Source organism: Ostrinia nubilalis, chromosome 16 (genome assembly GCF_963855985.1).
Source record: "Ostrinia nubilalis chromosome 16, ilOstNubi1.1, whole genome shotgun sequence".
In the NCBI taxonomy this organism is placed as follows: domain Eukaryota; kingdom Metazoa; phylum Arthropoda; class Insecta; order Lepidoptera; family Crambidae; genus Ostrinia; species Ostrinia nubilalis.
The window spans coordinates 6,420,696-6,435,018 of record NC_087103.1 but is presented as its reverse complement, the minus strand read 5'-3'; the positions used below and the strand labels follow the sequence as shown (position 1 = coordinate 6,435,018).

Below are 14,323 nucleotides of genomic sequence, written 5' to 3'. Positions count from 1 at the left end.
ACCGACTGAGCACTCTACTCTCGACTAAAAATGGGGGCGCTAAAAAGAATTTATTCTCAAAGTGGGCAGTAGACAAAATAAGTTTGGGAACCGCTGACCTAGTGGGAGGCCTGCCAACACAACGGATGTGTTCCATGCTCCAGTCTCCACACCACACTCCACGCCCTTCAGTGAGAGCACTGAGCTGAGCAGGAATACACCCTACACCACTGGTTCCCAAACTTATTTAGTCTACTGCCCACTTTGAGAATAAATTATTTTTTAGCGCCCCCCATTTTTGTAGTCAAGAGTCGAGCTCAGTCGATGTCCTCCTAGTAGATGACGCCTCCCAAGCCTCTACACAACGTCCCGATTTTTTTTCTGGGTCTCTTACCGCCCCCCTTTAAGCCTGCAGCGCCCACAAGGGGGCGTTATCGCCCACTTTGGGAAAGACTGCCCTACACCTTCGCCGGCCCGTGATTGCAGCTTTGCAGCTTGATAACTTTTCTATACCTCATAATGAGATGGTAATTTACCGATATAATAATATTGCCTCAAGATCGGTATTTATAAAAAAACTTGCAGCACTAGTGAAGTGATTCCCGTCCTATGTCAAAATGACAAATGACGTATGGGGCGTATGAAATCAATATTTTGTTTACCAAAGTGAATGTGAAGTTCTCAGAATCCAATTTATCACATAACTTACGCGTGAAAACCGAAAAGACACCCATTTTAGTGAAACCTTTTTACATACAATCATGCATGGTTATAAAAATTGGAGTTTATTTACTGCATTAATGATTTCCACCTTGATGGGGAATTTCGAATGTAAGTATCGTAAACTTACTTTCTTACATGAAAAGTACTATGTTTTTTACATTATCTTATTGTTATAGGTTCTATACATAATAATCTAAAGTATTTCGAGACTATACACGCGGACAGTCTTCAGCACAACATTGTAAAACGCGGTGCTAAGTTGTCGAGCCATCCGTTCAACACGATCAAGGAACTGCAGTTCAAGACCCATGGAAAAGACTTCCGATTAATTCTTCATCCGCACAGCTCTGTTCTACATTCAAATTTTAAGGCTTACTCAGTTGATGCTGATGGGAAAGAAACTACTGTTCATGTTGGTAAGTATGAAAAATAAATTGCACAACCTTTTGATGACTTCTCAGCAACATATTATGTTTGCCTAATATGGTGGTAGGGCAAGCTTTAACTGGGACATGTGTAAGTGCCCTGAAAAGGGCTTACTTACTAATAAAGAAAATAATCTTATTTGATATCTATGATTTTCAGATCGTGATAATTTCTACACTGGCAGAGTGTTTGGTGAAAAGTCATCTGATGTAAAATTGCACATGGAAGATGGTGTTATTACTGGAATTATACACACACCTCATGAGACTTATCATATAGAGGTAAATAGGCTTGGTATAATGTTGTAGTTAAATTATGCAGTTATCTGGATTAACTAATGCAAAATTTATGATATGATGTTTATGTTCACCAGCCCTCATGGCGACATCTGCCAGACCATGATGATAAAACGATGATAACATACAAGTCCTCAGACATACGGTTCAGCTGGTCTGATGGTCAAACTGGCAACAAACCCAGGGTCTGTGGATACGTTAAAGAAGGAAAAGGTGTCTCATTCTATTTTCTTTTGATTATAATATTAGTTTCTTTACTTTAAATACTAACCACCACTGACTTTATATTGAAACTTTTCAGAGTTAGAAGAAGACGATATAGAAGTTTCAAGGCATGAGCAATTAGAAAAAGACAAATATTTGAACCAAACCATCACCAGCACTCATAATGGTGATTCACATAATGGAAAACTAAGGGAAATGAAAAATGAAGAAAATGATGGCAATCATAAGAGGACTAAAAGACAAAGTGACTATGAGTACACTCCTACAAAGACTAGGTGTCCTTTATTGCTAGTTGCAGATTATAGATTTTTTCAAGAAATGGGTGCCAGTAATACCAAAACCACCATCAGTTATTTGGTAAGTGTACTGGCAAGTATAAGTAACTGCTAAGTTAAGAGGTATTTATTTTAAGAGGTTATTTGGTGAGTAACACACATGTTAAAACGGAATCTTTTTTTACAGATTAGCCTTATAGATAGAGTTCATAAGATTTACAATGACACAGTGTGGCAAGACAGGCAGGTTAGTTTATGTTTATTTGTACTCTCCTCACTGATCTTTGATACTTTATTTTTTAAAGATCAATAAACTATGGACTTATTATGTAGGACATGGATGGATTCAAAGGCATGGGTTTTGTAATAAAGAAGATTCTGGTCCATTCTGAGCCCACTCGGGTCCGTGGTGGTGAAGCACATTACAACATGGTGCGAGAGAAGTGGGATGTGCGCAATCTCCTTGAGGTAATGAACAAATATTCTTTGTTGCATAAATGTAAGCGGCCCTTCTAAATGTGGCATAAAATAAATATATCTTTAGTAGCTTTTTCCTTTAGTAGAAATTCAGTTTGACACAGATCGTCATATGTAAATTGTAGCCTATTTGTAATACTGTAAAGTTTCATCAAAATCTGTTCAGTAGTTTTTGCGTGAAATAGTAACAAACATCCAGGCATCCATACAAATTTTCCAATTTATAATATTAGTAGAATAGGATACTATTAGTAGGATGACAGAAGTTTCAATGTTCACCACTCTCTGTCTCTGCATTTTTCAACGAAGACTAACTAAAATCTGTTTTTTAGTTATTATATGACTAAAAATGTAATTTCAGGTGTTCAGTCGCGAGTACTCGCACAAAGACTTCTGCCTGGCGCACCTGTTTACCGACCTCAAGTTCGAAGGAGGTATCCTAGGCTTGGCGTACGTAGGTTCGCCTCGACGTAACTCTGTTGGTGGCATCTGCACTCCTGGTAAATTAATTTCTATTTCATCCTATGGAAAATTTAATGGAGGGTGATTGTATTCTAAACATAGAGTTTGTTTGGTATGTCTATTTTATTCTAATGTGAAGAATTTTGAATCTGTCTTGTCTTAAGCCATTTTCATCTCCTGAGTTTCATAGGTATTCAAAAATATGATATCTTTCTATGGGCCCCCACCTTTTTTTATTTTACGTTGTTTCCTGTTTAGTAATTATGATTTTGTGTTTCTGTTTTCAGCTATGTTGTTGAGCAATAGTGTAAGTGTTTTTATGTTGCTTACTGCTTTTGTTTTTATAAGTTTTAATTAAGTTTATGGTATTGTCATTTGTTTGTAATTTATCTTTTTCATTTGTTTGCTTTATAAATTTATTTTCAGTTCAATTTCTATTTTATCTAATCATTGTTATCATATATTTTATTTTCTTATACATAACCTTCGTCAATCAAGAAAGATTAACTCTGAACATTTTGTCAATATTTTTTGAAACATTACAGAATACTTCAAGAATGGATACACATTGTACCTAAACTCTGGATTGAGCTCGTCCCGAAATCACTATGGGCAGGTAAAAAAGACTCATTTTATTCTACAATAATCTTTCTACTTGTATTGTTACTTGCGCTTAATATAAATACTGATTTCATAATTATTTAAGAGTTTCCTAATAAAAGTTGCCATAAATTACTGTCGTATTGAAATTACCGCCACCATAATAACTACAGATGTTTGCTGACGGATTATTATTTAACCTTATAGTCGCCTTAGGCTCAAGCCTACTGAGGGCCTAGTGAGCGCGTCAAAAAATTACATTAAATGTATGACGGATTGTACAGCGCCCCTAGCGGAAACGTGCAAGAACTAAAATTTTCATACATTTTTTAAACGCGCGCGTTTGATTTAAACTCGCACTCGGCCCACTGGACAATCTGACACTATTTAACGTACTGAGGCACGTTTTCTTATGACGTCGATTAATGTCTTGCAAACAAACTGAATTCATATTCCATTTGCCAGCGAGTCATCACGCGCGAAGCGGACCTGGTGACGGCGCACGAGTTCGGGCACAACTGGGGCTCCGAGCACGACCCCGACGTGGCCGAGTGCTCGCCCGCCTCGTCCCAGGGCGGCTCCTACCTCATGTACACGTACAGCGTCAGCGGCTACGACGTCAACAACAAGGTGCGCGCAGTGTAGTGTAGTGCGGCCACGACTGGCCCCGAGCACGACCCGACGTGGCCGAGTGCTCGCCCGCCTCGTCCCAGGGCGGCTCCTACCTCATGTACACGTACAGCGTCAGCGGCTACGACGTCAACAACAAGGTGCGCGCAGTGTAGTGTAGTGCGGCCACGACTGGCCCCGAGCACGACCCGACGTGGCCGAGTGCTCGCCCGCCTCGTCCCAGGGCGGCTCCTACCTCATGTACACGTACAGCGTCAGCGGCTACGACGTCAACAACAAGGTGCGCGCAGTGTAGTGTAGTGCGGCCACGACTGGCCCCGAGCACGACCCGACGTGGCCGAGTGCTCGCCCGCCTCGTCCCAGGGCGGCTCCTACCTCATGTACACGTACAGCGTCAGCGGCTACGACGTCAACAACAAGGTGCGCGCAGTGTAGTGTAGTGCGGCCACGACTGGGCCCCGAGCACGACCCGCCGTGGCCGAGTGCTCGCCCGCCTCGTCCCAGGGCGGCTCCTACCTCATGTACACGTACAGCGTCAGCGGCTACGACGTCAACAACAAGGTGCGCGCAGTGTAGTGTAGTGCGGCCACGACTGGCCCCGAGCACGACCCGACGTGGCCGAGTGCTCGCCCGCCTCGTCCCAGGGCGGCTCCTACCTCATGTACACGTACAGCGTCAGCGGCTACGACGTCAACAACAAGGTGCGCGCAGTGTAGTGTAGTGCGGCCACGACTGGCCCCGAGCACGACCCGACGTGGCCGAGTGCTCGCCCGCCTCGTCCCAGGGCGGCTCCTACCTCATGTACACGTACAGCGTCAGCGGCTACGACGTCAACAACAAGGTGCGCGCAGTGTAGTGTAGTGCGGCCGCGACTGGGCCCCGAGCACGACCCGACGTGGCCGAGTGCTCGGCGGCCTCCTCGCAGTAGATAGCGTAGCGTCATACGAATGTCTGGCCTTCACATAAAGCAAGGTCTCCAGCACGTGTTTTGCCCCATAGAATCCACAAAAACAAACTTGTCTAAAGCCTGGTCCGTGAGCACGTAGAATTTTGTCCAATGACCCCAAACACTGTTTCCCTACATACCAAAACATTGTTTCCCTACATAGTTTTCTTTGCATCAACAATGTTTTTGCTTTCCATACCCGTTGGAAAACACGTACGAAACAATGTTTTGTGTAGAAAAAAATCATCTAGCCCACCATTTGCACAGCCTCACGTGCAAAGAAAAATAAATAAACACCATAGGGCTTGTTCTACCAGAAAATAGCATCTTATTTATTTAGTACACAACACAATACATACAGGGTGTCCCAAAAACAATGGATAACCCTGTAACCATCGATAGGCCTCGCCATGGTCTCCCTAACGTCCAATTTTGACCCCAGTAAAAATATCACCGTTTTCAAGATTTTAAGTTTTTGTGTATTTTTAGAAAATTGCCACCTGCGATTACTTTTTCTCATGCCTTTTCTACAAATGTTTTCTACAAATGAGGATACTTTTCAATCTAGTTGTTTTCCTTATCACAAGGGATAGTTGGGCTATCAAAAGAAAAGATTTAAGTTCAACAAACTAGTTTAAATGTATGAAAATTTTAAGAAATTGCAGAGAAGAACGAAAAATTAATTCATTGTCTTGCACTTTTGATCAGCCATCGTGTAAAAAAAATGTAGGAAGACCATCGTGCCCATTACCTTAAAAACTTTCTTGGTTAATTGAGATTCTAAAAAGGTATCACAAGCCTATGTATCGTGTATTATTTTTATCTTATGGCTACTTGAATAGCAACTAGTATGAAAACTGCAAAAATGAGTTTTTCTCGTAATAGTTAAACTAGGACTGCATAGTGGCATTAAATACAAATGAATAATTTTTAGCGTAGGAATTTTAATAAAGCAACATTTAATCATCATCATCATCATCATTTCAGCCATAGAACGTCCACTGCTGAACATAGGCCTGTACCCCAATGATTTACATAATGACCGCTTGGTAGCGGCCTGCATCCAGCACCTTCCTGCTTACCTTTATGAGGTCGTCGGTCCACTTTGTAGGTGGACGTCCTACGATGCGCTTTCCGGTACGTAGCCTCCATTTGAACCCTGTTGCCCCATTGGCCGTCCGTTCTGCGTTTTTGTGATTACTTATTTTTTGTTTCACACCTTATAAATGTGCCTATAGACAGATGTCCGTGATGATACACGGCTCGGAAACGTGGATTTTACGAAATCGTATCAGAAATTAGGAGACCTGTAAACGAACTAAAGTCGCTGACATAGCCCGACGGATCAGCAAGCTGAAGTGGCAAAGGGCAAGGCACAGTAGTTCGCAGAACTGAGGCAGCAGGGTTCAAGTGGAGGCTACGTACCGGAGAGCGCATCGTAGGACGTCCACATACAAAGTGGACCGACGACCTCATAAAGATAAGCAGGAAGGTGCTGTATACAGGCCGCTACCAAGCGGTCATTATGAAAATCATTAGGGTACAGGCCTATGTTCAGCAGTGGACGTCCTACGGCTGAAATGATGATGATGATGATGATAAAATGTTGCTTTATTTAAATTCTTACGCTAAAAATTATCCATTTGTATTTAATGCCACTATGCAGTCCTAGTTTAACTATTACGAGAAAAACTCATTTTTGCAGTTTTCATACTAGTTGCTATTCAAGTAGCCATAAGATAAAAATAATACAGGATACATAGGCTTGTGATACCTTTTTAGAATCTCAATTAACCAAGGAAGTTTTTAAGGTAATGGGCACGATGGTCTTCCTACATTTTTTTTACACGATGGCTGATCAAAAGTGCAAGACAATGAATTAATTTTTCCTTCTCTTCTGCAATTTCTTAAAATTTTCATACTTTCAAACTAGTTTGTTGAACTTTGATCTTTTCTTTTGATAGCCCAACTATCCTTTGTGATAAGGAAAAAAACTAGATTGAAAAGTATCCTCATTTGTAGAAATGGCATGAGAAAAAGTAATCGCAGGTGGCAATTTTCTAAAAATGCACAAAAACTTAAAAATCTTGAAATCGGTGATATTTTTACTGGGGTCAAAAATGGACGTTAGGGAGATCATGGCGAGGCCATTCGATGGTTACAGGGTTATCAATTGTTTTTGGGACACCCTGTATATGTTTTAGTAAGATTTTGTAGGCCAATTATGACTATCCAATATTTAAATTTTAAACAATAACATAGTTATCTGGGGGCACGGCAGTGCCCCCGCCAAGTCGAGTTATAACCTTTTCCAGAAACAAATAAATGATACTTTTTAATTGTTCGCAGCGGTTTTCCCCATGCAGCTTGCGATCGATTCGCAAGGTGCTTCAAGCAAAATCCGGGCGATGCTTCTCCGAGCCCGAAGAGAGCTTCTGCGGCAACCTGCGAGTGGAAGGCGGCGAGGAGTGTGACGCTGGATTATTAGGTAACCTTTACCTTAGGTGATACCTTATTCTCAAAGTTAGTAAAGTATGGGACTTTAACCCTGGCGACTTTTTAGTTACTTTACTTCTTGTTTTTTTTTAGGTACGGAAGACAATGATATGTGCTGCGATAAAAACTGCAAACTGAGGAAAAACCAAGGCGCCGTTTGCAGGTAAATTGGGTGTTTGTGATAGAAATATGCGGTCCATTGTCGCCCACGCGCCTTTTATTGTTCGGTCTAATGATTTTCTTCTAAACAATCTGATGGTATAAGATTCAGTTTTTGTGCTCAATAGGGCAGTCAAGGAAAGAAGAGAAATGCCTACAATTTTTGACATCGTACCTTTGTTTGGACTAGTTGGACCCGCCCGGAGCCCTTGAGCCGGCGGAAACTTTGACTTTTTACCTCCTAACTAGTCCAAGCAAAGGTATAAAGTTAAAAATTGTGTTTCTTGCATTTGCCCTCTACATTTTTTTATACTTATTACTCGACTTGGAAGAAATACTCATCTTCTTAATATTATTCTTCTTCTTCGTCGCGACACTTTAGAGTCGTAGTAGTCACTCCTGTTTTGGTGGTAAGCTTTACAATTTTTATGTGTTTGCCAGCGACAAGAACTCGCCTTGCTGCGCGGGCTGCGTGTTCGCGCCGCCGGGCGTGGTGTGCCGCGAGGCCGCGCACTCGGCCTGCGAGGGCGAAGCCACCTGCAACGGCGCCTCCGCAGACTGCCCCAAGGTACTCACTCACCTAGGGCTCAGAAGCAGGATGTTATGGATATCCGTAACCGTAACCGATTCAAAAGTATCGGATAGTTTCCGATGTAGGCAGTTTAAATTGTTTTTTGTATAGAATTATAATTATGTAAAGGCATAACAGCCTGTCGCGACTGTGCGAAGTGCACCCACAGTGAGTGTGCGAGCGCTATAGCAACATAATTCCGCGCGAGTGATAAGGATGGGTAGCTAGGGGTCATTGAACAAAATTCTACGTGTTCACGGACCGGGCTTTAGTATCAATTTTGATTTTTTTATTACTTTTTATTCGATGTAAAGTGTGCGGCCATGAATAAACCGTGTTGGACAACTATTGCAAATTGCATTCTAAAGCACAGATAATATCTGTAACCGTAAACGAAACTTTCGAATATCCGAAATAAAAAAATATCCGTAACCGTAACCGAAACCGGTATAATATTATTCCTATATCCGTAACCGTATCCATAACCGAAACTACATATCCATAACATCCCTATTCAGAAGCCTGTGGCCTAAGGCTGCATTTCCACCAGAGATGTGCGAGGTATGTGTTTGCAAAAAACCAGTAGAATCGCTTCATTTACTTCGCTTCGGTAAATGAAGCGATTCTATTGGTTCTTCTCAAACACATCCCTTGCTACGCATCCTCGCACATCTCGGGTGGAAACGCAGCCCTATTCACGTATTATAAAATAGTCAAAATGTCGTTGACGTTTAGAAGTCGTCCTATTAGAGTAGGCGCACACCGTTGATTTTTCGTCGGCCGATAGTTTAGTCGGGCAGTTGATCAGTATGGGCATGTATGGGAGTGCGCACACTACGCCGATTCGATTTGGCCGATTCTTCATACAATTTAAAATCGGGCACAACTATCGGCCAACTAAAAATCAACGGTGTGCGCCTACTCGTACAAAACGGTCTTAAATCCGTATACAGTGTCGTTTCGATAGAACGATTACTCAATAGGATTCCAACTCAGCGATTTGTCATTTGACGGTAATCATTTGTACCAAACTTCAAAATGGATAATAGGTGAATACCACGGATGCAACGATTAAATACGCAAACGAAATCGAAAGCGACTAACACGTAAATACGAAAAGAGACAAATCGCTTGCATATCGTTGAAGTTTTGTTACGTGAATACGCTAACTGTAACCATATTCATGTAACAAAACTACAATAATTCAACGACAACAAATCGCTGAATGCGATCCTATCGAGTAATCGTTCTATCGAAATGACTCTTAGGAATACTGATTTAGAACTGTTTTTCAATGGGACGACTTCTGAACGTCAGCGAGGTCTTGACTGTCAAAATACGTGAATTAGGCAACTGATAACCTCAGCATAATCATAAGTGACCACACTTGAAGCGTTTTTTTTTCGGATGAATAAGACCCGGTTTCCAACAAAGCGGAGCGGAGCAGAGAAGTGTGTCGAATAACCGATCAGAATTCATTATTTCCACTTCTCTTCTCCGCTCCGCACAGCTCTCCGCGCGCCGCCGCCGTTTGACGGTCGAGACTTCTCCGCTTTGGTGGAAACCGGGCCTAAAACATATTAACACGTACCTCTAAAATTGTAAGACCAATTCATATTGCTCTGTAATGTTTTCACACATGTTTATGTAAACATTAGCGTCATGCTCAACATTAGCGTTGCGCTAGTGTGGACACCTAACCTAACTCGCTCATCTAGGTGCCAAAAACTGCCTAGATTAACAAACATTTAATTTTCGAAGCCCTATATGTTTGGCATATTTTATATTTCGATACCATTTGCCAGATTTCGAAAGTAGATAAACAAAATAATCGATTAGATATTGGTAAAAGGTTCTAGAAATACCTACAAGATTAGTAAATTTCTCGAAAAATCAAGTTGTTAGTCATTCATTTCATATCAAAGTTATTTACTGATAAAATTGTTGCACAATGGAAGTTATTATATGTATGAGTCACACTTGTTTGTGACTAGAGTGAAAATTCATTATAGCTTCTAGATTTTAGTACTGAAACTTGAATGAATCATGAAATATCTGTTATTGTCGTTCCTCTTAATATTTCTTGGTATGAGCACAGAATAATAATAAGTACTGTATGAGTTCCCAAAGCTTTCCAATACATGGCGCAATTACAGGTTCCAAGTATATCTTCTTTACGGCTGATAGGAACATTCGAGATTTACCTATTTTTTTAGTTTAGGTGACAAGTAGGGGGAGCATTTTGCGGCGCTCCTATTTACTGTCTATTATGACATCCTCCACAAAGTACTTGGATGCGGGTAGCGTAGGACTAGTCGTAGAAATTCTTGGAAGAGGTCTTTGTCTTGCAGTGGAAGTCATTAGGCTGAAGCGATGGCATGGCACCCTAGCTCCTTTACTTTGGAAACCCTTATGGCGCAAGTACACAATGCGGGTAATTGACCGAGACGAAGCGCGAGCCCGCACTTCGAAGTAGGGATGACGCATGGCAAAAGAATAGAATAGAATGGACTTTATTGAACACAGCACAATTTAACAATAAGAGAAAAAGAGAACATTAGTGGGCCACTGCGACAACAGGCGGCAGCATTTATCTTGATATGCTCGTATGGGCATGTCAAGAAGCTGGTCTTCCGCTGAAGCCCTTGTTGTGGCATCGCGCATCAAAACTAACCGAAATGCGTGTTTACACTATACGTCACGATCAAATTCCAGCATAGTGTACTCGCGCCATTATGTTTCCAAGGGTTAACTTTGCGTCGTGTTCACAGGCGCCGGCGATAGCGGACGAGCACGAGTGCGCGGAGCGCGGGCGCTGCCGCAACGGCACGTGCGTGCCCTACTGCGAGACGCAGGGCATGCACAGCTGCATGTGCGACATCGGTAACTCAATACAATACAAATATATTTCTTAACTAGCTAGCCCAGCGAACTTCGAACCACCCAGTCAATTAAAATGTGTCGACGGCGGAGTAAATGTCTCATTTATACAGATCCATAACTTTTTTGAAAATATTCTATCGCCTATGTTCATTAGGGATGTAGGATTCTAATTTAATGGTGAAAGAATTTTTCAAATTGGTCCAGTACTTTCGGAGCCTATTCAATGCAAAAATCAAATCTTTCTTCTTTATAACATTAGAATAGATGTAAATCCCTGTATCATTATTGAGGCTTAAATCAATGACCAGACAACCCAGGAAAGATTGTCTTGGTGAAAACGCCGCCTCCAAATAAATGGGAAAAGGCACGGCAGAAAAAGATAACAAACATGTTGTTCGAAACTTAATTTAGACGTAAATAAAACTTGAAGAGGCCATTGGAAGAGGCTGAAATTTTTCATAGGGAACCAACCATCATTTTGTTAATAAAATCAAAACATGTTTTGGTAATAAATAAAATGTTTTAACAATAACAGGACGTAATTTATGACACATAATCCACGCCATGTTTGTTGTTTTCAGTGGCGGACGCGTGCAAGCGTTGTTGCCGCAAAAGTCTAAACAAGACGTGTTTCCCGGTGGCCCACAACGACATACTGCCGGATGGCACGCCTTGCATTCAAGGATTTTGCAACAAGGTCAGCTAGATTAATCTCCTCTTGTATGGTCTGCGTCAATAGACACTGGCAATCTTACGAACAAACAAATTAAAGCTAATGTAGGTATTATTTCTTTATTAAATTCGACTACGTATTTCAATACCACCCACGACACCTGTCTAAGCCAATGATGAAAGGTAGCTTAAGGACTTTAAAAAAACGGTAAAGATAATTTAAACAAGTGTTGAACGAGCGTTAAACTTTTTGTAATAAGCGTTTATTTTTAAATATTGCTTCACTTTATTGGCGCAGACTTTTATTAGTTAGTCGCTGCGTGAATATTACCACTACATTATTAATTTTCAGGGGGTCTGCGAGAAGACTATCCAGGATGTGGTGGAACGTTTCTGGGACATCATCGAGGATATCAACATCAATAACGTGTTAGGGTTCCTGCGGGACAATATCGTCGGCGTAGTCGTGCTGGTCACTGCCTTCGTTTGGATTCCCGCCAGTTGCGTGGTAAGATACTAAAGCTCGGTTGACTTCTATGACAGTATTATTACGTCTTAATGCAGCCCAGGCGTCATTCAACCAAATCAGTCGTATCGAAATATATGTAAAGTCGATAGCACATCAGGCTATACGTATTTGTTGCAAAATAGCCTTTATTATAACGAGATTAGACTTCAGTGTTTACGCATTACATTAGTTTATTACGCACTTGCAACAAAAATGTGTGTGATGTGCAGTCGACTGTTATTTTTATATTTTGTGTATCACTGCAGATAAGTTACGTAGACCGCAGAAGGCAACGCCAACACCAGAAGTACCTCGAGTGGGAGAGACAACACGACCTCGTGCACCCTTCGTCTCCACGGAAAATTATACACACTAGGTAACAGCATCATCTATTTATCCCTACTAATATTATAAATGCGAGAGTAACTCTTGTCTAAACCTAAACCATTGAACAGATTTTGATTAAATTTGGCATAGAGTTTGAGTCACGGAAAGGACATAGGATAGTTTTTATCCCGGTTTTTGAAACAGGGAGATGCGCGATAAAGATTTTCTGTGACAGAAGATAAAATTTCAAGCGGACGAAGCCGCGGGCGGAAAGCTTGTACCATGATACTTAAATGCAAAATTCGTCCAACATGTATAGTCGTCAGTTACATTGTTATTTGTTATATGTATTTACAAAATTTATTTTGTTACAGACTACCAAAACAGAAACCTCCGAGTATGAAGACGGTGATTCAAGGCACAAGTCAAATTTAGACTAAGAACTGGACCTTATTTCGAATAAATTGTTTGGTTTTACGTGCGTTTATTTTATTTACCTACGTGATGGTTTAAATCATTTCCCATTTTGTTTCTAAATTATCAGCCTACCTACGCGTGACCTATATTCTATTTAGAAAATAATCTTCTGCTTTATTTTTCTCATCTTGTTTACGAATTGATATCAGTACCTACCTACACATAACTGCATTCTATTTAGAAATTATCAAAATATTTTGTTGCTTATACAGGGTGTTAGGTAAATGGGTATATGAGCCGACACTAGCCCATGTTAACATGGGCATATAAATGGTATGGTGAAGTCAGGAAATTGATATCATCATTTCATTTTTTTAAATTTTCATTCAAAATAAATTTTATAAAATCCGATTTGTATGAAAATTAAAATAATTAAATTTAAGATATCAATTTTCTGACTTCACCATACCATTTATATGCCCATGTTAACATGGGCTAGTGTCGGCTCATATACCCATTTACCAAACACCCTGTATATTTTAAACACAAACATCGGCGTCGGCTAACAATCGGTGTGAAAAACATAAAAATAACAAACAAACCAAGTTGTTATTTACCTACATCAGTTTCTTCTAATGATTCATCAAGATTGATGCCTAGCCTAAATCTCAATATCATACTGTCTCCACGGAGGCAATAACAACGATATACGCCTCAGTATTCAACAATACACACATCTCGTAGCTATTCTATTAATAGGATGATGAAACTGTGTCATCGACTGGAGCGCTCGTGGACGCTTGAAACTATGCTTCAATTATGAGGCCTTTTCGTGCGTTTGCATTAAAGATGAGTGTAGACTACGACTAGAGCATTTACTTGTAACAGAAGTTCTTCTAACTCTACAGGGTGTTTGGCGGAAGGTTAACTTCGTGGGTGTATAGATAGGGTCATTTTAAGAATATAAGTTCGCCCATTTGACCCTAAGTGAGCTACTTTTTTTTTATTGATATTTTTGTTTTTATTTCATTTTTTCCGAAATTTTACCTGAAAACTGCTTTAATTTTTTTTCTCGCTTGTTTTCAACCGATTTCATTATTTGATATTAATATTGAATATGTCTTTAATCAAATAAAATCAATTTTAGGTCCAGATAATAATGATAGCTATTATACGAGCCGCCAAAGTTTAACAAAAGCACAAACCACGATAAAAAATTCAACTTTGAATTCGATTAAAAAAAAAATTAAA

The 14,323-nt window shown here is 40.5% G+C and overlaps 1 protein-coding gene across 1 annotated transcript; it reads left to right on the top strand.

Moving 5' to 3' along the window:
• Positions 1 to 606: 606 nt before the first annotated feature.
• LOC135079307 (ADAM 17-like protease) lies at positions 607 to 13,132 on the top strand. Its single transcript, XM_063973934.1, has 18 exons — positions 607 to 810; positions 879 to 1,118; positions 1,288 to 1,409; positions 1,502 to 1,637; positions 1,726 to 2,006; positions 2,112 to 2,171; positions 2,258 to 2,392; positions 2,763 to 2,901; positions 3,409 to 3,479; positions 3,929 to 4,093; positions 7,389 to 7,527; positions 7,629 to 7,698; positions 8,136 to 8,262; positions 11,037 to 11,148; positions 11,730 to 11,845; positions 12,173 to 12,328; positions 12,595 to 12,704; positions 13,030 to 13,132. The coding sequence occupies exons 1-18, from the start codon at positions 741 to 743 to the stop codon at positions 13,088 to 13,090; spliced, it is 2,310 nt and encodes a 769-aa protein (XP_063830004.1). The 5' UTR covers positions 607 to 740; the 3' UTR covers positions 13,091 to 13,132.
• Positions 13,133 to 14,323: the final 1,191 nt, after the last annotated feature.